Source organism: Muscardinus avellanarius (genome assembly GCF_963383645.1).
Source record: "Muscardinus avellanarius genome assembly, chromosome: 4".
In the NCBI taxonomy this organism is placed as follows: Eukaryota; Metazoa; Chordata; class Mammalia; order Rodentia; family Gliridae; genus Muscardinus; species Muscardinus avellanarius.
The window spans coordinates 119392267-119419218 of record NC_137789.1 but is presented as its reverse complement, the minus strand read 5'-3'; the positions used below and the strand labels follow the sequence as shown (position 1 = coordinate 119419218).

Sequence of the window (26952 nt, the reverse complement as noted above, 5' to 3'; positions counted from 1 at the left end):
CTTCCAGGACTTTCAAACAGGGGCTAGGAGAAGGAAGGAAGGAAGGCAGAGCAGGCGAGGGGCCCCAAGGCCAGTGGGTGAGAGCAGGGCCCTTGTAGGGTGAGAGGTATGTCTGTGTCACCAGGAGTGAAACAAACAGCAAGAGTGGGTCCTCTTGCCTCCTGGGCAGAGTAAACCGGTATCACAGCCTCATGGAGCCAGTGAACCTGACTCCAGGGGGTCCACTGGGACCCCAGGGGCTCAGTGACTTGTCCAGGTCTCCAAGGGTGTCCCTGCCCAGGGCTGGTGCCTGCCCTGGGAGGCTCAGCGAGGAGGTCTGGAGTGACTAACTGACATTTTTAGTGCAGCCACTCGCTAGCAATTCACTGACCCTTCCCGGGCCGCAGCTCCCGGGAATGTGTGAATGGCTGCCTCTGCTTACAGGTTAGAAATGACACCTACAAAGTGCAGGGTTTGCAGTGCAGGCTCAGGTGCAGCTGTAGGGCCAGTGGTGTTCTTGAGGCAGCAACATCTGATACAGTAGATGGAACCATCCTTAGAGGTCATCCCAGCCATTCCCCGGCATTAAACCTAGGAGAGGCCTTCGGCTCATTTCAATTCACCTTCCTTGACTTACAGGTGAGGAGCTAAGAAGGGAAGCGGCTCCAAACAGCTGCCCCACAAAGCCACCCGGGCAGAGCTGAGCTGAGGGCAAGCCTCCAGTGGAAACACATCTTACTATACTTAGGGTATAAGGAGCTCCAGGGAGCAGGGAGCTGAGAAGTTGGCTCCTCTGCCCTGCTGGGCATGCAGGCTGGAGGTGACAGCCAGTTCCCCAAGCCACTGCTGTACCACACCTCCTGAGCACCAGCCACAGAGCAGGGCCAGGCCGGGGTGGGGGCTGGGAGGCCCCTTGCAGCCAGCTCTGCTCCAGCCTTCAGCGCAAATTGAAACATGTTCTTGCTCTTCATAATTTTTTTCCTGACACAACTGCCCATGAAACATTTAAATAACATCCCAGAAAAGGTCAGGGAGAAGGAATTTCACAGTGCCTGAGCAGACGGCTATAGCCTCAGCCCCTCTTGTGGCAAGAAGGTAGAGAGATCAGGCTGACCCTGGTGGAAGTGGGGAACATCAGGGCAGGGGACCTGGTGGGGTGGCATCACGGTGTGCCCAGGGAACATGCTACCTGCTCAGAACTCTGGAAGCACCTTGGGGATAGTGGAAGGTGATGGTTGGTGAAGAGTTACCCATGGGTGCTTTGGTATCCTAGTCGTAGCAACCTTAGGAGATATCACACCCATTTTTGTGTGTGTGTGTGTGTGGTACTGGGGTTCCTGGAAACCCTTCTACCTCCGGGGCTACACTCCCAGACCTATTTTATATTTTTATTTGGAAACAGGGTCTCTTTGACCAGCGTGATCCTCCTGTCTCCGCCTCCCAAGCGCGGGGATTATAAGCATGCGCCATCACGCCCGGCTATATCACACCCATTTTGAAGATGAGAAAATGAAGGTCTTAGGGCGATGTGCACACAGGAAGGTGGGAGACCGGGCCCACGGCCCTGCTTCCAGAGCACACCTCCCTCATATCTTCTCAGTTCCACAAACCCCTGGGGTTGGATGAAGGAACTCAGAAAGTAGAGGCCGCCCAAGCTAGCAGCCCCATGCAGAGCCCCTTGGCAGCCACAGAGAAGGCTAAGATCACCAGCCTGGTGAGGTGAGGACCGGGCCAAGGCTAGGTGTGGCCATAGCAGGCTCAAGATCTGCCCCGGCTCTGGACAAAACCGGGTGAGGAGCTCCACTCATGTGTACCAGAGCCTTTCTGGATGGGACCCCGCACATCAGTCTCTAGGGCACCAGTCAAGCCACGCACCTTCTCACACTTCAACCTCACCCCTGCTCCATAGGTCTCCCCAGCCTTTCCTGGGGCCACAGAACTTAGGAATGCAAAGTGAGAACTCCGTCCTCAGCAGGGACTCCAGGAAGTAATCTTGACACCCTTCAAGCCTGGGTACCACATGAGAATACTCTGCCAAGTGGCCCCTGATCCACAGGGGAAGAGAACGCTCTCTGTACCAGGCCCCTGAAGTGCAGCTGCTGGCCGCCCACCCACCTGATACTGAAAGTGGGTAGGAGGCCACAGACTCTTCCTCTATTCCAGGAGGCCAGAGCCTCTGACACTCGCTCTCTGGCTGGGCTCCCAGAGGTGGAGGAGGGTCCAGGGGGCCTCAAGCACCAGGTGATGGACTGCTGGAGCACACTGGTGGGATCCTGGGAACCGTGGGCCAGGGACGCAGGGGGCAGAAAGAACAGCCGCAGCTGACTTACTGTTTACATCTGACGGCCTGACTAGCTAAACATCTGTTTGAAATATTAATAACTGTCAGATGGGAAGGGCCTGGGGCTCAATACAGTTTCATACCATCTGTCTGTAGAGTAAACACACTTCAGCATAGGGGGCCTGGTATGGCAGGCAGTGGCAGCTCGGAGCTGGAAACAGCGGCATGGACTCTGGGGGCCTCAGGTGGATGGGGAGGGGGTGCTGGAAGTTAAGCTCCTTGACATCTGCTGAGCACCTACTCTGGGCAAGACCCTGAGCTCACATAGCAACGTCAGCCCCTTTGATCTGCTCAGTATCCCAGCTCATTTCTTTGTATAATAAATGCCTTTTTCAGCCCATAGAATCAGGACAGGGCCAAGCCCAATTCCTGAGCCCACTAAAAGAAGTGTGACCCCTCATTGGCATATCAGAATCCTGATAGTTGATTCCAGCAGAGTCCGACTATCTAAGAATCAGTCCTGGGACTTTGGCTGGAACTACTGCAAGAGAAGTTTCTCCCCCACTAGGGCTGATAAGCTGGTAAGAAGTAAGCCCGGAGGTGCTGGTGCCTCTCTCCACCATCATGAAAAGCAGAGCCCGGCACTGAAGATAGATTCCTGCTCAATTGAGTGCCTGGATGCAGCCATGCCTGAAATCACTTATATCTTTGAGTTACATGAGCCAATTTTTTCCCCCTCGATCCATTTAAAGGTTTCTGTTCCTCACAACCAAGAATATGACAATATAAATGAATGCTGGGAGATGCCCCTTGCCAAAAAGCTAGTCTTGGGCTAGGGCAGCTGGGGGAACCTAGGCGATTTCAAGGAGCCTGCTCTGCTGAGATACAGAGAGGTGCTCTCCTTAGAGACGGCTGGTACCTGCCCCCACCCACTAGAGGGGCTTCCCAGGCTGCTGGCTCACCAGGTTCTGCCCCTCTCAGGGACGAGGCAGAAAGCCCGAGCACCCTTGGCCCAATCTCATTCTCCTCCAGGCCGGGCCTGGCCCAGGAGCCCCGCCTGTCATGGAGAGGACAGACACTTCAACACACTGACAAGCACAGCCTCGGTGCTAGGGACACCCTGCTCCGAGTCGTGGACTCACCAGGACCGTCAGCACAGAGGTTCCCACGGTGACGTTCTCATACAGGCTGACGTTGTACAGCGGCTGGCTGAAGATGGGCCGGTTGTCATTCTCATTGATGAGGGTGATCTTCACCTTGGCATAGCCCACATGGTCGGGCACACTCTCATTGGCAAAGAGCTGGGGGAGCAGAGCAGGGCCCGGGTGAGCTCCCTTCGTCTCCCCGTGAGTCCTCCTGCTCCTTGGCCTGGCCCTGCCCATCCCAGCTGTGTGCTGCTGAATCCCTCATCGCTGCTGCACAGGGCCAGGGTGGCACTGACTCTGCTATGGAGGAGGGGCAGGGCCTGGACTGGCAGCAAATGGCAAAGCCCCCTGGGGACTTCTGCAGGTATGATGGAGCCTGGAAAATTCCAGCCATTTCCTAGATGTATTCTGTCCTCCTTGAAAGGAAGAGGCTCTGCCCAGCCCCTGGGCTTTTCTGCTCCACTGGGGAGATGGAAGAGGTGGGGTGGGTTTTAGGGGGATGGTGTTACACTCCTCCCACTGCCTCCCTGAAAACCCCACCCAGTCCAAGGAGGCGTTGGGGGGCCTTACGTCAAAGTCGTAGCGGTCCACGGTCTCGTAGTCCAGGGGGATGGCCACCCGTATGCGGATGTCCGCTTTCCCCTGGACGGAGGTGGGGGAGATGATGAAGTGGTGGGAGTTGTTCCCCACCAGGTACACCTCGAACATGCTGTTCAGGCCCTGGGTTGAGAATGGAGAAGAAACCAGTGAGAAAGGTGCAGGAGGCCGAGGCAGGGGCCCAGCAGGGAGCAGAGGGCACTGGGGGCAAGGCGAGGTGAGCGGGTGGCCGCCTGGTGGGGTGCAGCAGCTGGCTGCTCTGTGTACCATCTCCTGCCTGCATCTAGGTCTCAGAGGTCCCTGTGCACTCTCTGCCTTCATCCTCCTGTTGGATACCCCTTTGTCCTGCCTATCCTTCAGTTCCTCTTCTATCTCCTGCCCCCCTTTCTCTGCCCCAGGGACCGCAGCCTTGGAGAGAAGGGTCCACCAGCCATGAGACCCAGTGGGGCGATGGAGAAAAGAAGAGGGAAGAGGCTGGAGGGAGGTAGAGGGAAGAGAAGCAATTAGAAGGCCATTGCAGGCTGGGACAGGAGACACAGGAGGAATATGGCTGCACGGGCTCCTCCTCAGGGTCATGTGCATCGGGGAGGACACTGCACCCACAGAGGTCCTGCTGCACCCAGCAGCCAAGGCCCTCGTGCTGTGTGCCCATTGCCTTGGGCAAATGTGCCCAAGGCCACAGCTCATAGAGCCTTCAGCTGCTGCCTGACTTGCCCCACCCCGTGCCAAAATGTGCTCTGTCTCCATGCCACTGAAGGCCCCAGCTCAGCAGGAGGAGCCATGGCTAAGGTGGGCGATGTGGCCGCTGACACCCTGGCATCTGGGCTGCTGGAAAAGTCATGCAAGTTTTTCTTCCTGCCTTCATTAGGGAGACTGTCCCCAAGCTCCCCTGCTAGCTAGGGAGAGACTAGTGTGTGGCCAGCCAGGAGCCTCCCATCCTGGGCCTTGCCGAGACCTCTCATTCTTCTCATGTGCCCTCACCTACCGGGTTCAATCTGTAGCCAAAAAGGAAGCACAGCTGCTCTTTGTGGCTGCCCAGAGGACACAGAGGGACCCCCTTCTGGAGCCCATTCCTTGTGAGAGTGGCAGCAGGCAATCTTTACATGCAAGGCTAGTCCTATCCCATTCAGGGCAGGGACCTTGGTCGGTAAGCGACAGCCTCCAGGGCCAGAGGGCTCCCAAGATTCTGAGGCCCTGGAGCTGCTGCCAGTGCTCCTTGCCTTTGGAAGAAAGGAACGCGCGCTGCTGTTCCCTATGGGCTCTGGAGTTTGTTCCATTTTGCCAAATCAGCAAAGCAAGGGTACTTGCAGAGTGACTGTTCCCGGGGCCCAGGGCAGGCCCTATTGTTGGCACAGAGGTTTGGAAGAGGCAGGAGCTCAGCTCCGTTGGCCCCCTCCTGCCACTCCTGGAGTCCAGGCAGGTAGTGGTGCCTGGACTCCCACGGCAGGCCTCGAGGGGTGCTGGGCAACACTCATCTGGGCCTGTTGGGCTACAGAATTTTCAGTTCCCTCTGCTGTGGACTCCATCTGGTCAGAGGGGACCGATTACATCCCAACGGGGCACTAATAGCTGAAACCCATGAGCTGTGACAGCCCTGAACAGGAGACACAATGCCTCTCCCTTCCCTGGCCCTCGACCACAGGACCCAGAGGCCCAAGGGGTGGGGGCAGAGAAATATCATCCCCACAGTGACCACCATGGCCCGGCCCAGCCCTGCCCTCCCAGCCAGACTCACTTACCAGGTTCTATCAGGGGGAGAATCATCAGTCAGATGGCATGGAGACAGGGAGGAAGAGCCGGAGGGGAGCCAGAGGAGGAAGGAACCAGAGAGAAAAAGCAAAGATGGTGAACCTTGAGCCGGGGTAAAGGAGAGGGGCAAGATGACCCCAGGACCACAGTCAGCTCCAGACAAGCAGCCCCTGGGACCTCTGTGGGCCGCCTCCAGGGCTCCTGAGTGGAGGACAGGCTTGGACTCAGGCAGAGGGGACAGGGCAGGGAGGATGCAGTCAGAGGAGGGCAGCCTCCTCCTCCCACCCAGGTGGCCATAAGCATGGGTTTGCAGTGACCCATGTCCCTATACCAGCCCTACATCCTGCTTCTGGGAGCCCCGACAGAACTCCTGCAAGAAATGGCCCCCAACACTGTCATGTCTTAGAGACTTGGAAAGTCTTTCAATAGCTCAAAAGTGTAAAGGGAACATACCACATCTCCCTCTCACCTCTCTCTGCCCCCAGGCAGTTCTCAGAGGCAACCACTGCACCCCATTCTTGGGTCTCTTTCCCCAGGAAATCCTTACTATGAGATATATGTTTATAAATAGTGATAGATACAGATGTTTCCTCCCTTGATACAAACAGTTACTTAATATACAAATTGCTCTGAGGTGAGTTTTTTTTTTACTTAAAACTGAGTCTTGGTGATTGTTCCCAAACTGTACGTACAGAGGGCAGAGGCCACTGCTGATAAAGACAATAACAAAACAGCACTCGTTTGCTGAGCACCTACTGCCAGGCACTGTTCTAAACACTTTAGAGGATCGCAGGTTCAGTGCCAGCCTCAGCAACCTAGCAAGACCTTGTTTCGAAATTAAAAAGGGGTGGGGGGGAGGCTGGGTGTAACTCAATGTTAGAATGCCACTGGGTTCAAGCCCCAGTACCACACCCACAAATAAAAAGTAGCAAGGATTTGCCAGGTTTCATTTAGTAATATAGAGTGCTTCCATGGAGTGCACCCCCCCGCCCCCTCCCCGGTTATCCTGGAGTGTCGGGAACCCCTTGAGGCTGCACTTGCCGTGTAAATCCATCTACCAGAGCCAGGCATACAGCAGGTGCTCAGGAAGCAACTGGGCGCCAACAGCTCTTAGCTACCCTATGTGAGCCTCTTCCCAAAAGGTAGGGGGTGCAATGCAGGGGCCTCCTGTGAAAACTGAGTTCAGAGAGGTGGAGTGGGCTGCCTGAGCTGGCACAGAAAATTGGTGGCAAAGTAGTGAAGAGAAGACATCAGCGGGCAGGGGAGTCCTGGGGCGCCCTCAGCAGTCTAGAAGGGGCAAAGCGCAGAAAGATGTTCTAGTGAACCTTGAAGGGGCAAGTGAAACAGGTCTGTGAAGTGGCCCACTCAGGCCTGACGCTTTATTTTTTAATTTTATTTATTTATTTATTATTATTATTATTATTATTTTTTTTTTTGGTGGTACTGGAGTTCCTGGAAGCCCTTCTACCTCTGGGCTACACTCCCAGACCTATTTTTTGCTGTTTTATATTTGGAAACAGGGTCTCTTAAGCCAGCGCGGCAGGCTTCGAACCCACATGATCCTCCTGTCTCTGCCTCCCAAGCACGCGGATTACAAGCGTGCGCCACCACGCCCGGCCGAGGCCTGACACTTTAAAGTACCCCACTTCAGCGAGTGTGGTGGCTCACTCTTGTACTCCCTGTACTTGGGAGGCTGAGACAGGAGGATCACAGGTTCAAGGCCAGTCTCAGCAATTTGTGAGGCCCTCTGCAACATAGTGAGACTCTGTTTCAAAATAAAGAATAAAAAAAAATAGGGCTGGGGTGTAGCTCAGAGGTAGAATGGCCCTGGGTTCAATCCCCAGTACTGAAAAAAAAAAAAAAAAAGCACCCCACTTCGAAGCTGTATCCTAGACTAGGGAAATCAGCCTGGAAGAGCTGGGCCCCCAGGCCTCAGGGTGTGTACTGTTCTAGTACTGCTCTAGATCCAGGTTGTCTGTTCCTCCATGCGCTGCCCTTCACTTTAGAACCTGGAGTTAGGACATTGGGCCCGCAGCTGAGGATGAGGCAGGAGGTGCTCCCACGTGCTGGGAGCCTTGGGTTAGAAATGCAGATTTGGGAGCCACCACCCAGCTCTGCTGGATCCAGATCTCCATGGTGTGGCCAGTTCAGAAGAGCCCTCCAGGTGTCCCTGGGTGTGAGAGCCACTGGGCCACAGCAATGGCTGGGAGGCAGCAAGTTTGAGCACTGCAGAAAATCCATCTGCGAGGTATGGTAAGCAAACAAGGATGGGCTGTGCTGGTCCTTGAAGTCAACAGTGAGGGACAGAAGAGGCGCCTGGGGAGACAGGGTGAGCTGCATGTGGGCGCAGGTTACGTATCTGGAAAGGTGGGGGCACCCAGAGGGTATGGGCCTTCTGGCAGGTTCCTGGCCCTTTTTGGAGAGCTCTGAGGGTATCATTTTTTCTGATCTGCCCTAGAGGTGGGAATCTCACTCAGGCCTGACACTGAGTTGTCTGTACCCATGTGCTTCTGTCTTGGGACCTCCAGCGTGTTCCTCTGACCAGTCTTTTCAAATGCTCAGCCTGGCCCTTTCAGAACCTCCTAAACAGGCCAGTACCCACTTGACCTGACTTGTGACTGTCAGCCCTTGACTGTGTGTGTGTGTGTGTGTGTGTGTGTGTGTGTGTGTGTGTGTCCCTGTTTCCCTGTTGGCTAAGCTGATGTGAACCCATAGCCCAGCCCTTGCTGGAACCCTTCTATCACAACAGCTTCTACTTCTCAAACCCCAACTCAGTATCATCAGAATTTTAAGCATGGCCAGATGGTGTTGGCATCCCTCCACCCCTTTTACAGAAAAGGAAACTGAGGCCAGAAAGCATAACTGTTCAAGCCACAGGGCTTTGTCAGAGGGATCTGAACTCTGAACAGTCCCAGAGCTGGCTGGAGAGTGTTCCCTACCAGCCCCCAAGCCAAAGTGGGTGAACCAAGCCCTTAGGGTGGGACTAGCACCCAGCCAAGGTCAGCAAGTGGAGGGTGCACGTGGGGCCTCCTCTGTGTCCTTGTCTCATGGGGTGCGGTGCGGCTGTCCTAGGGTGGGAGGTGCTCTTAGAGCTGTGGAGGGGGCAATTTTGTTGAAAAAGGAGATAAAGAGGACATCAAAAGGAACCCCCCTGTGTGTGGAGAGAGGAGCCAGTGGATTAAATTCTCCAGCTGCGGAGGTGATGAGGAGGCTGATTGGCAGCTGCCTCGGGTCCCAGAGCCCAGCTGTGGCGGGCTGGGGAGCTGGCTGCCCGCAGGGAGGCCTCCGCCAAGGCTCTGCTTTATTTATTTATTGGGAGGGGGACACAGGCGTGAAATCACTCCTGGCTCCTGCTGTCCTGCCCCAATTGCTCCCAGTGATGCAGCCTTCCCACCCCCTGCGGAGGGCAGCGCCTTATCAGCTGCTGCCAGAAGGGGCCGCCTTCCCAGGCTCCCCCAGCCGTGCCCCAACCCCTCCCGCTCCTGGAGACGCAGGGTGGCCTTGCCGCAGCCAGGACAGCTGCTGCCCTGCCCAGGAAGGACTTTCCCTCCTGGTGGCTTTGTGATTCCCAGAACTAGCAGACCCCAGCCTAGTCCAGCCCAGTGACCCCTGACTCAGGGCGGCTCTTCTGCTTCCTATGTTCTCTCTCCTCCCTTCATTCCTCCATTTCTCTCCCTACCTCTCTTCTTCCCTCCCTTTCTTTTCTTCTTTTTTCCTTCCTTCCTTCCTTCCTTCCTTCCTTCCTTCCTTCCTTCCTCTCCCTCCCTCCCTTTCTTTCTTACATCCATTCTCCTCCCCCCTTATTCTTTTCCTCTATCCCTCCTCTTTCACTGGGGATGGACCCCAGGGCTTAAGCATTCTAAGTACTCACATACTAGGTCCATTTTCCCAGCCCTTTATTTTTTAATTTTAATTAATTGAACCCAGGGGCATTCTATCTCTGAGCTACACCCCCAGACTTATTTTATTCTTTATTTTAAGACAAGGTCTCACTAAGTTGCAAAGGGCCTCACAAATTGCTGAGACTGGCCTTGAACCTGTGATACTCCTGTCTCGGCCTCCCAAGTGCTAGGATTACAAGCATGCGCCACCATGCAGGTTTCCCAGCCCTTTATGGAGGTTCATTACATAGGGGGCCTCTACAGACCTCACCTCACTGTGCTCGCCACAGCCCTGGGGGCAGATGCTGACGTGTCTAACCACAGGCACATGGTCTTTCCTGGTCCTAGAGGTAGACTCAGGCCCCTGTCCTGGGTTGGGTGGGGCTGGCCTGACCTCTGAGCTCCATCTGCAGGTGGCCCAGTCCCTATAGGGAGGAAGGCCTGACCTGCACTCCAGGCTTCGCCTTGGACAGGAGCCCTGCAGACACCCCTCCCTCCCTTGGGCTCCAGCTGTCTCCCCCTGCTGCGGTGACTCCAGTTGGCCCTGCTCTCTGAAATTGGTCAAGTGGTGCCCGGGCAGTGGCCCAGTGGGCACTAAAGAACGGGGGGTCAAGGCTGGGGAGCAGACTCAGCCCCTTCCCCACCATGTGACGTTGGGCGACTCGCTTCTCTTAGAGCCTGATCTCTCCACGGGAAGTGGCGAGAATGGAACGCTTCTTGGGGCAGAAGGAGGCAGTGTGTAAGTGTGACCCAGCATGTTTGCACACGTGTGAATTGTGTTTTCCTAAGAGGGAGTCTGTAAAGGCAGAAGCCTTGTCTGCCCTTTTTACCTGAAATGTGAAGGGACCCTTACCCCCCCCCCCCGGGGGGAGCTATAAGATGCCCCTAGAGGACCTTTGTTCCTCTCAGTAGAAGGGGAAGGTCCAGGGTTATGTGAATGCCGGGTGGACTGGGGAAGGACAAGGACCAAGGCCAGCTGTGTGCCGGGGGGTGGTGTGTGAGCAAGATCCAGAATGACCAGGGCCTTCTGAGGCCCCAGAGCCTGTGGGCAGCGAGGTCTCTGGAACCCAAGCTGGGAACGGGGCTGGGGACCTGGAGCGCAGAGAGAGGCCCTGGCAGAAACACTGCCCAGGACTCAAGCCTGCCAGAAAAGAGCCCCTGGACCCAGATTCCAGGGCCTGAAACCGCAGTGGTGGTTAAAACCACCTTTGGAGCCAGACCTGAGCTCAGACACAGGCATTGCCTTTTCAACTCTGTGATTTTACACAAATGTTTCTACGTCTTTAAGCCTCAGCTTCCTCATCTTCAAAATGGGAAGAATAAAGTCTACCTGGTGGGCTATTGTTTGTGAGCTACACAATCTAGGTCAAGTGCTTGGAACAAGCAAATGCTCCTTAAAGAGGAGCCATTCTTGTTCTAGCGAGGGTGGGGCAGGGGCTGCTCTCTAGAACTGCCAGGAACCAGAGGGACAGATGGGCAGAGGTGGGTCCGTGGTGTGCAGGCACCAAGGGATTTGCCCACTGGTGCCTCGTCCAGGCTGCCTATATCTTAGCCAGAGGGCAGGGGCAGGAGCCTTGTGGAGTCACTGTCTCTGTCCCCCAAGAAATGAAGCCCAGGTCACGCGGTTGGTAGCTGGGTCCTGCTATCTTTCTCTTCCATGGTCCAGGCTTGCCTGGCCACCTGGAGGCTCTCTTTCCCTCCCTGGCCGTGGCCACCACTCAGGCCTGCAGCCAGGCTCAGGGAGATGCTTGTGCCTCCAGACCCCATCCCACCATCCCTTCCTGGACTCCTCACTAGCCCAGATCTGAGGTCAGAAAGTGGTTTCCTCTGGAGCAGCCATTCCTTGCCATGTGACTAGGGAACACCCTTTTCTCTCTCTGCCTCAGTTTCCTTACCTACAAAATGGGAAGCTCAGACTGAGTTATTCTCTCTGGGCCCTTAACACCTTCTTTGTCTTCCAAATTGCTTTCCAACCCACCCAAGATCTCTCTCCTGTGCCTTCATTTCTCTCCTCTCTTCTCTCCCCGCCGCTCCTCCACCCCCTCTCTCTCAGCTTTCTTTCATTCCTCTTTTGCTATAGACTACTAGAGTCCACCCCCATCCCCCATCCGTATGTTGAAATCCTAATCTCCAAGGACCCTGGGGTCTTTGGGAGGTGATTAGGTGGGGAAGGCAGAGTTCCTGTGCATGTGATTAGGGCCTTTACACAGGGACCCCGAGTGACCCTTCCCCTTCTGCCATGGCAGGACAACAGTGAGGTGGCCGTTTGTGAACGAGGAAGCTGACTCTCACTAGGCACCCAAAGTGCAGGGTCCTTCTTCTCAGGCCCCAGAAGGAGGAGCACAAGTTTCTGATGTTTACAAGCTGCTCAGCCAGTGGTAGTTTGCTAGAGCTACCCAAACGGACCAAGACACCCTCTCCCCTTGTTCCTCGCTCCTTCTATCCTTCCTTTTTTCCTTTTCCCACCTTTCCCTTTCCAGGGATCTCTTCTGTGTTTCTCCCTGTCTACCCCCATCTCCCTTCTGCCCCTCCTTTCTTGCCCTCTCCCATTCCCCTTTCTCTCCCTGCCTGGCCCTCTCTGCCAGCCGCCCCGGCTCCCCGGGGTTATCTGTTGAATTCCACACACGTGTCACAAACGGGATCAATCTGGGGCTACCTTGCCTTCAGCTTATCTCTGCTCCAAATGATTTATTTTCTCTCTTTAAGAGTAATTTGCTAGTGAATTCCATGTATGGCAAAACCCTCTGTGAAATCTAATTCAATCCTATTGGCAGCTGGCACTTTGAAGGAAGAATGGTAGAGAGTCATCATTTTCATTGTGGACGAGTATATTATCCCTGTATGGAAGAGGGCGCGGGCGGCAGGTGCTCCTCACCCGCTTGCACATACACACCTCCCCTCCCCCCTTCCCTCACTCAGAGGGCAGTGTTGGCCCTGAAGCCAGCCCCAGCTCTCCTGGGAAGTGGATCCTCATACACACTGGGAACACGCATTAAGGCAAATGAGGGACAGGTGTTTCTGAATTCAGTTTTTCTTCCTTTGTGGCCCATCGCCCCAGTGCACTATGGGAATCTCACACTTCCAAAGCCCAGCTACACCTGACCATCTGTCTGCCTTGTGTCCCTCCCCCTCCTCTCCTATGCTCTGGCAGAGTCCCAACTCTAGGGACCCAGAACAGCCCACATCATACCCAAGGCTCTGTCCTCCTCTCTCTCTCCTGCATTCCCCTCACTTTTCCACCCTGGCAGCAGGTCTCCCATTCAGGCTTGGATGAGGACTGCCTCTAGGTGACCAGTTATGGGTGATCCCAAGACGTGGAACTTTCAGTGCTAAGGCCCTGGTAGTCACAGGCAGCCAGGACTGGCTGGTCCCTGACTCTACGAGGCTTATCAGTGAGAGCCCAGCAAGAGGCAGTTGGCATTCCTGTTCAGGTGTGCAGGGGTACAGGGACAGGAAACTGCAGTTAGTATAGAAAGAAAGGGTTTCCCATGGGCGCTCCCCAAAGGCTGCTCTGACTGCAGGGCTTGCCACCCCCCCCCATGCAGCACGCATGAAAGTTCTGGTTATCTGCCAATGAGGATGGGCATGGCTGCTCAGCCTGGCTCTGAGTGGATCATGTCGAGTGGCCTTAGGTCCCTCTGTGCCCACAGGATCTGGCTAAGTTCACTGAACCCACCCCACACTTGGAACTGGCCATTCCAGCTCCAAGTCAATAGCCATTTTGGTGAGAGTCAACTTTTCAGGCTAAGCTGAGCCATAGGGAGCAAAGCCATTAGCCCAGTAGGTTCTTAGTGGAGTGAAGTGGCCCCAGCAGGCCCCGCCAGGATGTTGAGCCCCCCCCACCCTGAAGAGAAATGAGTGGCAAGGAAGAGACATCCAGATGCCCATGGAAACCAGAAGGGGCACTTCCAGCCGCCAATCACACCGCTCTATTTCACTGTTTCTCCCCAATAGTTAACGGGTCCTCCAGGGCCTGGGGATGGCAAAAGGGACTGAGATGGGTGCATGGGGCAGGAGAGGAGACAGCCGGAGCTGACCTACTTTATGGCCTTGACAAACTGTCCTCTTGTGGCTGCTATTCAAAAAGGAAAATCCCACTGCCAGAGGCAGCCATGAACCTGGTGTCTTAAGAGGCAAGAGCAAGGCCTTCCCTTCCTAGCCCTTGATCAGGGAGGGAGCTGCCTGGTCACAGAACCCCCTCCTCACCAACAAAGACTCCGCAAGTGTCCTGAGAAATGGGTCTCGTTCTGGGACAGGGTGCAGGGCTCCAGGTGGCTGCCCTGAGAATCAAAGGGCAAAGGGCCCCTCGGACTGGACACCTTCCAAGACGCATGTGTGGCCACACAGTGGGCGTGGTTGAGTGGACAAGGAAAGACTGTGTGGGTGAATGACATGTGTGTGTATGTGTGTGTGTGTGTGTGTGTGTGTGCACTTGTGTGTGTGTTTAGCTAGCAATTCATGAGTTTGAGAGACAAATCAGAGATGTAGAAGGGGAGGAGAAGGAGGAGGAGGAGGAGGGAAAGGAGGAGGAGGAGGAAGAAGAGGAGGAGGAGGAAGAGGAGGAGGAGGAGGAGGAGAGAACTGGATTCAGAGACATCAAGAGGAAGTCAGGAGGGACTGGCCTCTGCCCGGCAGGACCATGGCAGCTCTGGCCTTCTTCCTCTCTATCTAGTCCCTCCCCAGCCTGCCCTTTTAAGCGTCTGTCACTCCCATCTGAACTTCAAATCCCAGCTCCATCCTACCTGCCCCTCCCACAGACCTCACACCCCAAAGGGCTGGACCCTGACCTCCAGCCCATCTGTGTCCTCCACTGCAGCCCTCTGTCACTATCTCCACTCTCCATGTGACCAGGTCAATTAGCCTAAAAGGAAGCACTGAGGCGCTCACCCGTTCTCAAGAATCACCAGTGGCTCTAGTTAGGTGATTCTAGCCTAACTAGAATCCTAGCCTCCTAGTTGGGTCCCAACTCCTAGCAGCATTCAAGGCCGTCAGCCTGCCTTTCTGGCTAGACAGAGGGGTGTGCATTGCATTCTTGCTGATTTACCACTGCACGGAGGCCGGCGCTAAGTGTCTAGAAGCCCACCACTAATGTTGCTGGTGCTGGCACGTCTAATTTGGGGCGGGCAGGTGGGTGAGGAGATCTTCAATACTTTTAAATGAATACCTCCCAAATGGAAATTTGGGGTATCTAGTCCTATAAATTTTAACACATGTAGAGATTCTTTTTTTTTTTTTTTTTTTTTTGGTGGTACTGGGGTTCCTGGAAGCCCTTCTATCTCCGGGCTACACTCCCAGACCTATTTTTACATTTTTTATTTGGAAACAGGGTCTCCTAAGCCAGCGCGCGTGGCTGGCTTCGAACCTGCGCGATCCTCCTGTCTCTGCCTCCCAAGCGCGGGGATTACAAGCGTGCGCCACCACGCCCGGTTAACACATGTAGAGATTCTTACTTCCCCCACAACCAGGATACAGAACATCCTGCTGCTCCAATAAACTGCCTCCTTCTATCCCTTTACAACCACCTTTTCTCACCCTAACCCCGGCAACTGCTGACCAGTCCTCTGTTCCTAAGCTGCCTGAGAATGACCTAGAATAACACAGCACTAGACACGGGCTTCCCTCGCTCATGCATTTGAGAGCCGGTTCTCGTTCCACCCCAGCAGTCTGTGTCTCTAGCACAGTCCCATCCCCAGCTGCCTCCTGTGCCAGGAGGGCTCTGCAGGCTGGGGGATAAAAAGCGGAGCCTGCTCTGCCAGTTGGCAGGTTTGGACATCCCCTAATGAGGGCAATTAAAACGAATCATTATGCCAAACGCAGAAAAGTAAACACAGACACGAATGCTAATTTGTGACTATTGACAGACACAGACATCAGGGCTATCTGCCTCCCCATCTTGAGTCCTCCCCTCCCCCACTTCCCTCCTCCATCATCCCATGCTCTCTTAGTGCTCCCCTTCCCTTACAGCGGCTCCTTCTCATGGTCCTCTTTGCTCGCTCAGCGGCTTCTCCTCTAAGGCGAAAGGTCAGGGGGCCCCAGGGCTGCCCAGCCCGCCTCCTCTCTGCTCTAGACACACCCCTGCCCTGCTGAGCCCTGGGCCTGGCTTTGGACACTGCTGACACTGGTGGCACATCCACTGCCACCCAAAGCCTGGACCACACACAGCCCCAGGGAAGCCAATGTCAGTCACTTGACATTGGCCTCCACAGAGATCATGGAATGCTACAAGTCGGGGTGCCCACCACTGAGCTGCTCGTTGGCCATCTCCCAGCACACCCGCCTGCCCTCCCAGCATTCCACGTCCACCAAGCATGGCAATCAGAATGCGGTGGAAGCTGAGACCTTCCCCTACCTGCGGAACCCAAGCGAGAGCTCCCTTTTCCTATCTGCCCAGGCCAAGCAGCAGGCGCTGCTGCTCCCCAACCCCAGGCAGCAAACTCTGTTGAATGTCCCTCCTAGACAGGGGCAGCGGCTAGTGGGCTACTCACCCACAGCAGTGCTGCGCCCCCTCGGAGCCTGGCTTTACCTCCTAGACATAGCCCCTGCCCTTCACTGTCTGTGCACCTGTGCCAACCCTGGCAGCAAGGCACACTGTAAAAATCTCCCCCCGCCTTGGTGAATGCAGGGACATTTCATTATTGAGCTAGACCCCCAGCCTTTTTATCTTAAAACAGGGTCTCACTAAGTTGCTGAGGCTGGCCTGGAACCTGTGATCCTCCTGTCTCAGCCTCCCAAGTACCAGGATTACAGGTGTGTGCCACCACATCCGGCTCTGTAAAAATCTTTTAAAAAAATTAAAGTAAAATTCATAACCCCTGAAAGTCACCATTGCAAGCATCTTAGTGTGCAAGTCGGCGGTCTTGACTGTCCTGCCTGGCTGTGCCGCACATTTGCATCACTCAAGAGCAGCTTGGTATCCCTCACCAGCCCCAGACCCCGGTAACCACAAATCCATTTCCCATCTCCGCAGATGTTTCACACAAAGGCATCACACAGGACCAGGCCTTCGTGTCTGATTGCCTTCCCCCCGGCATGGCCTTGTCTCCGCAGAACAGTGGCTGCAGTGCCTTCCTATGATGGCCAGGCGACACCAGTGTAGACACGGGTTCTTCTGTCTACTCACCACCCGCTCATGGGCCTTTGGGTGGTTTCCCTAGTGTGTCCTTCTGAAGTTTCAGTCAGTCACACTGAGTCTCTCCCTACTCTTGACTCTCGGGCAACTTCCTGCTCTGCTCCTGTGAGGCAAAGCCCGACTCGCCCTGTCCTGGTCCTGACCCCCTGTCCCCGGGTCCCCGCTCCTCCCACACACGCACACCCTGCCTCAGCGCCCGGCACCTGCTCATCCCTCTCTCCAGAATGCCCTTCCACAGGGCATCCGAGGGCCGGTCCCTCAGAGCTCTCTCCTCCAATGTTGTCTCATCAGAAAGGCCTCTCCTGTCCTCTCTAACCTTCAACCCAGCTTTTTTGTTGTTTTCCCTCTTAAAGACCAGCTGCCCTGGGGTGGGGCTTCGCTGTGCTCACTGACAAAGGTACCTGGAATGGCCCCTGGCAGGTGCTCGGCTCGTAGCTGCTGAGTGACAGAGGGGACAAGTAGACCCCTCACAATGGGGGATCTCAAGCACATCCCTCTCTTCCCTGCCCTGGTCTGTGGGTGCCCACTAACCTGTTTGTGAGCTGGACTTAAAAATCATCTGGCACACTGTGGCCTTCCACAGAAGGTTTCCTCTCTGAGCCCAGTTTTGCTCATGTGAGAGGAGCATTTGTCAGGGCCACACTGGGGAGCCACGCGTTGCACCTGCCAGGGCGGCGAGAGTATAACCTACTGCTGGCTCCTTCCTGTTCTCAATTTTCTTTGACAAATTCCTTTTAACAGGTGGAGAAACTGAGGCCGGAGGCAGGTAGGAAGGTCTGGCCTAAGCCTGCATAGATGAGTCACACAGCCATGACACTGGTCTCACCAAGCAATCCTGTCCCCTGCCCCCACCCCTGTCCCACTCTCCCCTTTGGGGAACAGTTAGCAGGAGCCCAGGAGAGCAGAGCCAGTGTGGGCTGAGAGCAGGCTCCTGCCCTCCTGCAGGGCACCCTCAGTGCAGCTGCCCAGTGGGGCTCTGTGGTTCCTGTGACTTGGTGATTAGGATATTTCACAGCCCATGAACACCTTGACGGGTGAGACACAAGGCACGATGGGCAGCTGTGTGTGCTACCCCATTCCTAGCACTGTGCGGGGGACTGCGAGTGGAGTGAGCAGAATCACTGTCTAAGGTGAAACTGGGCTGGCTGGCACCCGCAGAGGCCACCATGTGTGGCTGGCACCCACAGAAGGATGGTGGAGAAATGATTCCTACCACTTCCTGCCTCTCCAGCCCAGCTTGGGGTGTGGGTGGTGGTGGGTGTGGGGAGGGGGACCACTCCTCAAATCCAACCTGAAAGAACAACCCCGGACTCTGGAGGGAACTTGGGCTGGAAGCCACAGGAGCTGTGGTGGAGAGGGGGTGAGGGATGGGTCCTGGCACCGCAGCTGTCATAAAGGTGTGTTTCACACCCCTGCCAGGGTGGGACCTGGTGCAAATAGCATGCTAATTACATTTACGGATGAGACTAAATTAGGAGGTGTCTGGATCACACTGAGGACACCCTCTGGTCATCTTGGAGCTTAGCGCTTAGCATGCTGGGAGGAATCACGCCCTGGGATGCAGCCATGGATAGAAAAATCCTAATCATCATCATCATCTTAATAAGAGCCTTGGTGAAGGAAACTGGGGAGAAATTAATGGGAAACCACACAGAAGGGGCCTTCTCTGCCAGAACAGATTGGCTTTGGAGGCAACAGATATTTTCCTGGAGAGCCTCAATCTTGGGGGAGGGGCCCTAGACATAAGCAGAAGCTGTGTAACAACAGAGGCTTGCAAAGAGACTCCTGCCTGCTGGAGAGAGGCCGGCTCAAGCACCAGGGAGTCTGGGTACCACTTGTGTAGACCTGCTTTGTATAGACACATAACCCTGGCTATGGGTCAGGATTCTCAGAGAGCCTTCTAAAAATCAGAGCAGCCTAGATGGGCACGCTGGCCCAGGGTGTGGGGAAAGACTGGCCCCTGTTTCTCTGCATGTCTTGCTTGGTTGTTCCCTGGACTAGAGCCCTCAACCCCTGCCTGCTTTCTGCTTTACTTCTTTGATGAATTCACAGCTGGGTTGAGAGGTGCAGAGATTGGAGGCACTCTGCTACCTCCTTTCTATCTACCAGAGGAGGGGGGATGCAGTGGGCAGTGTGAGATTTCTAACCAGATCCCAGAGATCTGCCCAGTGGAGGGGAAAGAAAGGCTAGATAATGGGGTCACCCTACTTCCACAGATGGGCAGGCTCTTACACTGCCCCATGGGAGGTGGCAGCCTGCCCTCGCTCTCCCCTCACTTCTCTGGAGTTGCTTAGGACCACCAGGATGCAGAGACCCATACCCCAGGTGGCATCGGCAGCGGGAAGGGCAGCTTCAGTTGTTGTCTGGAGGTGCAAGGATGTGGACCTACTGTCTCTACACAAAGTAGACCTCAGAGCCAGGTGCATGTGGTACACACTTTTCATCCCAGTTACTTGGGAAACGGAGGCAGGAAGATTCCAAGTTGGAAGCCAGCCTAGGCAACTTAGTGAGACCTTTTCTCCAAAGTAAAAACACAAAAAGGGCTGGGACTGTAGCTCAGTGGTAGCAGTGCCCCTGGGTTCAATCCTCAATAACACACACACACACACACACACACACACACACACACACACACACTTGTGATTTTGATAAAAAATATTTTAAGAAACTCTGGTTATTTTAAGAGACATAAAAAGTAGCAGCTGGGTGTGGTGGCACACACTCTTAATCCCAGTACTTGGGAGGCTGAGACAAAAAGGATTACAAGTTTAAGGACAGCCTCAGCAAATACTGAGACTCTTAACCTAGCAAGACCCTGTTTCAAAATAAAAATAAAATAAGAATGGGGGTATAGCTCAGAGGTAGAACGCTCCCGGGTTCAATCCCCAGTGCCACAACACAGAAAAAAAAAGAAGTAGCATTTCCCAGAAGAGAGGAATCAAATAAAAGTAAGCAATTAGGCCAGGCACAGGGGCACACACCTGCAATCCCAGCAAGCCCAAGGCTGAGGCAGGAGGATCACAACTTAGAGAAACCTTGGATCAAAATGAGAAATAAAAAAGGCTGGGGGCGTAGTCAATGGTGGAGCACCCCTGGGTTCAATACCCAGTTAAACACACACACACACACACACACACACACACACACACACACACACACAGTGTTATAGTCACACATGTGCTTCAGAATGCTTTAAGTAATGAGATTTAGGAGTGGGTCTGGTAGCTTCTGTAATTTCAAAGCCAGTGATGAACATAAATGGTATTTTGAGATTCCTGGGCAGGTGATATGAAAATACCTGAGATTTCTCTTGGGATCAGAGTCACAGACAGGACCACATAATGTGGCCATGGCTTGATTTTTGGCCCATAACTAAGAGAAGACTCCAGTGCTGTTAGACATTTGTTCACGGGGATAAAGACGCAGACTTTCTCCACCAGGGTCATGATGCCTTGTGGTGGGGCGTCAGTGGGCCACCTGCCTCCTGCTGGGTGAAGGACCCCTGGACAGAAGCGAAGCGGAACAAGGCCCCGGGGGAAGCCGGCAGCAAGACAAACCTTTGTCGGTCTGCATAGGGAGGGCCCAGAGAAACAGCAGCCTGGACAAACCCACTAACAGGAACAAATGCAAGTAAATTTAAATAAATACAAGGTTGCAGGCTGTGGCTCCCCAGCAGGCCTGGAACACCTATGGAATGGAAAATGAGGGAGAGGAATAAAAATAAAGACTGGGATTGCAGAACAAGGACAATGTCCCCTCTGTGCAACCGCCGCCCCCACTCTGAACGCACCAAGCCAGCACGCTGGAACATGGCTGGTTCTCCCCACCGTTTGCTTTCTTTTATTTATTTGGTGCAGTCTTCCCCTTGGGGAGGTGGGTAATTCTGCTTTTTTTCCCCCCCTATGCCCCTCAAGTAAATGAATCGTGTCATCTGCCTGAAGCGGGAATGAGCTCGTGCCAGCTGTGTCCCAAGTCACCTCTGTGGCAGGTGCCCTCCGTCTTCCCTCCGCCCCACGGAGGAGGAGGAGACCCGCTTCATAGGGCCACATCTTTGAGTTGCCCAGTGGGTGGGAAGCCCTTGACTGAATTCTTAAACCTACATTCCCAAGGGCTCCCTGGAGGTGACCTGTGCCGTGCCTGCTGTCCACATGTCCACGTGGACCAGGGTTGTCACTTCTTTCTGAAACCCGAAGCAGAGTCTCTGTTCCTCACTTTTAACTGCTCTAGCCGGACGTGTCCCTCAAGTCCATGTTGTCCCTTAGGCTCATCTCAGCAGAGAAGGGGAGGGGAAAAGTTGACGGGGTTTAGAAAACTGAGAAGGGAGAAGATGGGAGCCAGGACTGTGCACGGGAAGCCTCACAGCACACGCAGGAAGCACAGGGTAGAGAGGTTGGTTTTTTTTTGTTGTTTTGTTTTGTTTTTTGGTGGTACTTGGGTTCCTGGAAACCCTTCTACCTCTGGGCTACACTCCCGGACACCTATTTTTTATATTTTTATTTGGAAACAGGGTCTCTTAAGCCAGCAAGGCTGGCTTCGAACCTGCGTGATCCTCCTGCTTCCGCCTCCCAAGCACGGGAATTACAAGCGTGCGCCACCACGCCTGGCTGGGTAGAGAGTTTAAGACTAAATTCTGTGCTTCACTGGTTGTGACCTTGGGTAGACCCCCTAACCTCTCTAAGCCTTCCTTCTCTCTGAAAAGGGCAAAATAAACACAGCTATCTTCCAGGCTGGGGATGATAATCATAATAGTTAAGTATAAAGAATGCTTTTTTGTGGTCCAGGTTTTGCAAGTGGATAGTTTTAAATATACACATGATTTCATTTTACCTCTCAATAGCTCTGTGAGGAAGCTCCTATCACTGATAAGAAAATGGACTCAGAGGATAAGTAAGTCCCCTAAAGTCATGCAGAGCAGGAGAGGCTGGGCCAGGGGGGTGGCAGGCAGCCTGCCTCCAGAGCCCTCGTCCTTATTTGTAACCAGCTGCCTCCCTCATCCAGGGGGCACCACACTCGCGCACACGTGGACAGGCTGTGGGAGCTGGGGCAGGAGGAGCTCAGAGGCGCCCAGGCCTCTGCCCGACAGGCAGCAGAGGGCTGCAGCCGGCGGGGAGGGAGGGATGGCCACACTGATGCTGGCCAAGCGTGGAGCTGGAGTGGCAGGAGTGCCCGGCCCTCCCTGGTCTCTGGAGGAAAACCTTAGGACCTGTAGAGTCCTGAAGACTGACTGGTCCAACCATGGCTTCCTGGGGTGGACACCAGGCACAGAGAGGGGATGGGAGCTACTTGGAGTCATGCCCTGGTGTGTGCAGAGCTCGGCTGGGAGCTTGGCTTGGTTCAGCTCTCAGGGCAGCCTGAGTCAGTGTGGCAGCAGCTGGAGGGAGTCAGAGCTAATGTGGCTTCCTGGGGTCCTCCTGGGGAGTCCTGAGGGGCATCTTTGACTGGACTTTGAGTTTCATTATAAGAGAGCTGGGGGTTCGGGTTTCTTGCGACACTGTAAGAGGCTAAATTACAAGAGACCCCAGTTGGCCTTGAGGAAGCCCCTGCGGCTGAGGCAGGTGGTCGGGCATAAGAGAAGACTTGGCTGCTTTCCCTGCCTCTGTCTTGTCCCACAGGCCACTGTCCACCGGGCAATCAGAGGGCGCCTTAAGAAAGCTGAGCCAGATTACGTCGACTGTCAACTCCCCGGTCCCTCTGGGCTCACAGTAACAGGAAAGGGCCTCCCTGTGACTGACAGGCCCACCAGGTCACAGCCTTGCCGAGTTCCCCCTCGAGTCCTGGCTGTCCACAGGCGCCTCTCTTCTGACATCCTCACTGGCCTGACACCCAGCCCTTAGGGAGCAGGGTGCATCTACGGTGCATCTCCTGCGACCTAGCTCAGTGATGGTCATATGGCAGGCACATGACAATCCTGGCGCGCACGCAGTAGATGCACGTGATGTTTGTGGCACATAGTAGGCTCACAGATCTCATTATACTTGTGGCACTTAGTAAGCACACAATAATGCTGGCAGCATATAGTAGGTGCACAATAGTGTTGGTGGCACTTGGTAGACGGTGTACCAGTATTGGGAAATGGCCTAAAAATGTATTTGTAAATAGTTTGGTATTGATGTGTCAGTACTGGAAAATGGCTTTGGTATTAACGTATTGGAAAATGAATTTGGAAAATGAAATTGGTATTAATGTATCAAAAATGGGTTTCAAAATATAAAAAGAAAAGCAGTCAGGGCCTGGTTACTGCCAGGCACTCAGGCAGCTGTTATAATGCAAAGTCCCCTCAATAAAAGTAATTAGTAATAGATAATTTGGATAATAGATAATGGATAGAGGAGTTGGGACCTAGGACCTTCACATTCTTACATTCTTCCCCAAATGCTGGGATTACAAGTATGCACCACCACTCCAGGCTCAGGTTTACATAATAAATGACATCAAGCAAAAAGCTAAGAATTCCCCAAGAAGTGCTGGAGGAGGGTGAAGAGTGTGGGAGGAGGGTACTGACCTCTGTGAAAGGGGAGCAGATACCATGTGGCCCCTGACCTTGTGAATCATTCTGGTCCTAATAAAGAACCCTAAGCCTACACCTGTGGTAAGGCAGGAAGGGTTTTGGCCAGCTATAAACCTCCATAATCATAATCCCCATAATCATAAAAGGGGCCTGCACAGAGTTAATGGGCAGACTTACACCTAGGTCAAAAGATTACTTGGTAGAGCAAGTTGAAGAACCATGTATCCATAAAATTCCTGTGTATCCAGAAGAATTGGGTAACTTCTTTTCAAGTCACCCCCTTATACTATCTCTGGTATAGGGCTTTATTAAATCAATTCTATCTTTCCATTTTTGTAATAATAATCATTTTCTACATCTCTCAGTGTTACAGTCTGGAAGCCCAACAGGGTCCCGAAACACTTCCACCACCATAATGGTTTCCCAACCAAAGCAGATGGTAATGTTAGTGGGAATGGCGTGGCATGGGAACGGGTGTCGAGGGGAGACCCCCACCTGCCTAAGTTTCAGCGTCGCTCCTAGGGAAGGTGGGGGGTAGGGCCACAGGAATGAGGCCAGAAGGTTTCTTCTGAAATGCCTGCAATTCCAGGAGCAATGGGAAGTGGGCCACGAGGCCTCTCTGGGGGAGGGTGGGTGTTGGCACTCCACTTCCTCTGCCACCCTCTCCTCTGTAGGAAATGCCCTCGCAGACAGCAGCAAAGAGCTCAGAGAAGCTGTGGGCAGGAGCGAGGAGGGAAGTGGGCTGACCGTGCCTACCTGGACAGAGGCTGAAAGGCCCAGGAGTGTTATTTCTCCTGTCAGATGATGAAGGAAAGGACCTCCTGGTCAGCTGGGAGGGTCCTGCACAACGCACACAAACTGGTCAAGCCCCCCAGCTGGTATTTGTGAAGCAGCCCGAGGTATGGACTGTCCACCACACCCTGTGACCTCTCTGACCCTCAGAGGTGGGATGCAAAACACGGAAGAGGCGCTGGCATCCAAGTAGAAGAGTGGCTTCTGGGACAACCGAACAGAAAATCCCAGCCACCCCGGCGACGCTCTTGCGCTAATGGGAAAACAGGACCGCACATGGCTGATGTGGTTCCTGGCTTGTGAAGAGGGGGCCTGGGAGGCCAGGAGTGAAACACTGGCCACACAGCAGAAAGCACGGAGAACAGCTTCAGCAGGAGCCTGGTAAGGGCAGGGGAGGAATCCAACTGGGTGCTGTTTATTCACTGAGGCTTCCCTGGGCACAAGGGAAGTGGGCTGCCACAGGCTTCAATTTGAAACTCTGAGATCTCTGCACCCAAGCTGGCTTTGAAGCCTATGCCTTTTTTAAAAAAAATTATTATTATTTTTTATCTGCATCACAACCATCTATTTGCATCTCAGCTGTCACCAGTACATGGGCCTTGTCGGTTGGGCCCACCCATTCCTTTCTTCTCTGGCTTCTGTGAGTTTCTATTGGGGCCAAAGAGAAGAAATTACTCAGCCAGACCTGACAAGGCTTTGAGTCCTTGGAAGAGAGAAAGGTCCCCCTCAGGTACCTTTACTGCCCTCCGTGGCCCAGCAGAGCCCGAGATTCCGTGAGAGACTGAGTGGAATCTTAGATACTGGTGAGGACCAGGCAGTGCGTAGTTTTTGTGAGTTAGATTAGCATCCTAATTAGGAATACTGCCACAAAGTTCTGATTGAGAGACTAAGCTGCTTCCTCCTTCCTTTCCTGTTTCCATCAGCCCCTTCTACTGCCCACACTAGAGGTTGTTCTTCCTACACAGCCTCAGTGGGACCCAGCTGGGAGAAGACCCTGGGCCACCTCGTTGCTATATTGGCTCCTCACTCAAGGGCACAGTCACTCAGCATCCCAAGTTCTAGGCAGAGCGTGAGGCTTGGGCTACCCTGCTGAGCAAACCCACTCTGACTCTGCCTGCGGATCCTCCCATGGGATTGGGAGCCAGGTATCAATGAGGTCAGCAGCACACTCAGAACTGTAGGACCACAGTCATGGGGACAGCCAGGCAGTGCCACGGTTCTGCAGAGCCCGTGACAAAGGGATCTCACTTCTCCACACATCCTCCTCTCTCCTCTAAATTTGCTCAATAACCACGTCTTTCTGCTACATCGAGCAAATTCAGAGTCACCTTCACCCAGATGCAAATCCCAATAGATACTATCCCCTTAGAAAAGGAAAAGATATAGCTGGGCGTGGTGGCACACACTTGTAATCCCAGTACTTCCGAGGCTGAGACGGGAGGATCACAGGTTCTCAACCAGCCTCAGCTACTTTGTGAAGCCCTCTGCAACTTAGCAAGACTCTGTTTCAAAATAAAGAATAAAATAGGGCTTGGGGTGTGGCTCAGAGGTAGAATGCCTCTGGGTTCAACCGCCAGAACAACACACACAGAAAAAAGAAGAGTCACTAATTCACCTTGAGGTCACAGAGCTAGTCAACGGCAGGATTTCAGGTAAACAGGGATTCTGTGTGCTTCTAGAGCTTGCGCTGCCTCCCCCGTTCCTTCCAAGATCAAGTCCACAGCCCTGGCCTGGAGGCTCGTGATCTGCCAACCTCCCCATGACACGGCACAAACCCCGCACTGATCACACAGGTTCTTGCCTGGGCCCACGTGGGCCACCGACTCGGCCAGCCAGCCTGCCTCTCACCATGAGCCTTTCCCGATCTCCAGCCCCAGGGCCCCTGGCGCCCATATCCAGGACTGTGCCCCCCACTCCCATCAGTGTTGCTCAGGCACTGTTGTTCTCCTGAAACCAAGGGTGGGACTTCCTTCCCAGGTTCTCCCCCACACAGTAGCTTATAAGAGTGGGGAGTGTGCTTGTGTTCTGGGGCACAGGAGAGAAGCCGCAGTAAATAAGCAGCTCTGTCTCTCACCGGGACTCCTCCCATGCCCTTGCAGATCTGACTTCAACCTACTCTCTGTGCTTTCTGCTTCTGGCAGGAAGTATTAGAACTTGTTTTTATACTCTTTATCTCTACCTTTTATTTATTTATTTATTTCTATTATTATTACTATTATTTTTTGCAGTACTAGGGATTGAACCCAGGGGCATTCTACCTCCAAGCTACACCCCTAGTTCTATTTTTTATTCTTTATTTTGAAACAGGGTCTCAATAAGTTGCAGAGGGCCTCACTAAGTAGCTGAGGCTGTCTGTGAACTGCGATCCTCCTGTCTCAGCCTCCCAAGTACAAATATTAAAAGGTATGCCACCACACCCTGCTTATCTCTACCTTTTATATGTCATATACTTTTGCAGATGTTTCGAAATGTATAGACATTATTTTTGTAAACGCACTGTTGGCCTATGGGTCATCCTTGACTTCCCCAAGGGGCCAAACCTAGATCCCAGTCTACAAAGGTGCTCAGTTATCTCAGACAGACAGATGTGGACGGCATGGCAGGAGGCGGAGGCACTCACACCCCCACACAGTGGGCATCCTGGGGGCACACAAGCTGCTGGGAGTGCCTGGCAGTGCTGAGCAGGCGAGGGTGGTGGGCTCCTGGGTAGTCACGGTGGCACTCTGCCAGGCAGCCAGGGTGGAGAAGGGCTCTCAGGAGGAAACCAGCCCCGAGCAAGGCTGGAGAAGGAAAAGCACTTGGGCTGAAAGCTGGGTATAATTCCTGAGCCAAGGGACAGGGAGGCAGACTTTTTGCTGCAGAGGGGCAGAAGGTGATGACAGTGGACCAGG

General features: G+C 54.0%; 1 protein-coding gene across 1 annotated transcript in view; it reads right to left on the bottom strand.

The window, feature by feature from the left end:
- The window catches only part of CDH23 (cadherin related 23), a gene marked incomplete at both ends in the record, with an annotated part of 290863 nt that overhangs the window by 87072 nt on the left and 176839 nt on the right, over positions 1-26952 (bottom strand). Inside the window, 6 exons of the mRNA XM_080694821.1 lie at positions 3403-3561; positions 3976-4125; positions 5742-5747; positions 6092-6121; positions 17975-18052; positions 20243-20328. Coding sequence (XP_080550947.1) covers positions 3403-3561; positions 3976-4125; positions 5742-5747; positions 6092-6121; positions 17975-18052; positions 20243-20328 — 509 coding nt within the window. The remainder of the gene's footprint in view (positions 1-3402; positions 3562-3975; positions 4126-5741; positions 5748-6091; positions 6122-17974; positions 18053-20242; positions 20329-26952) is intronic.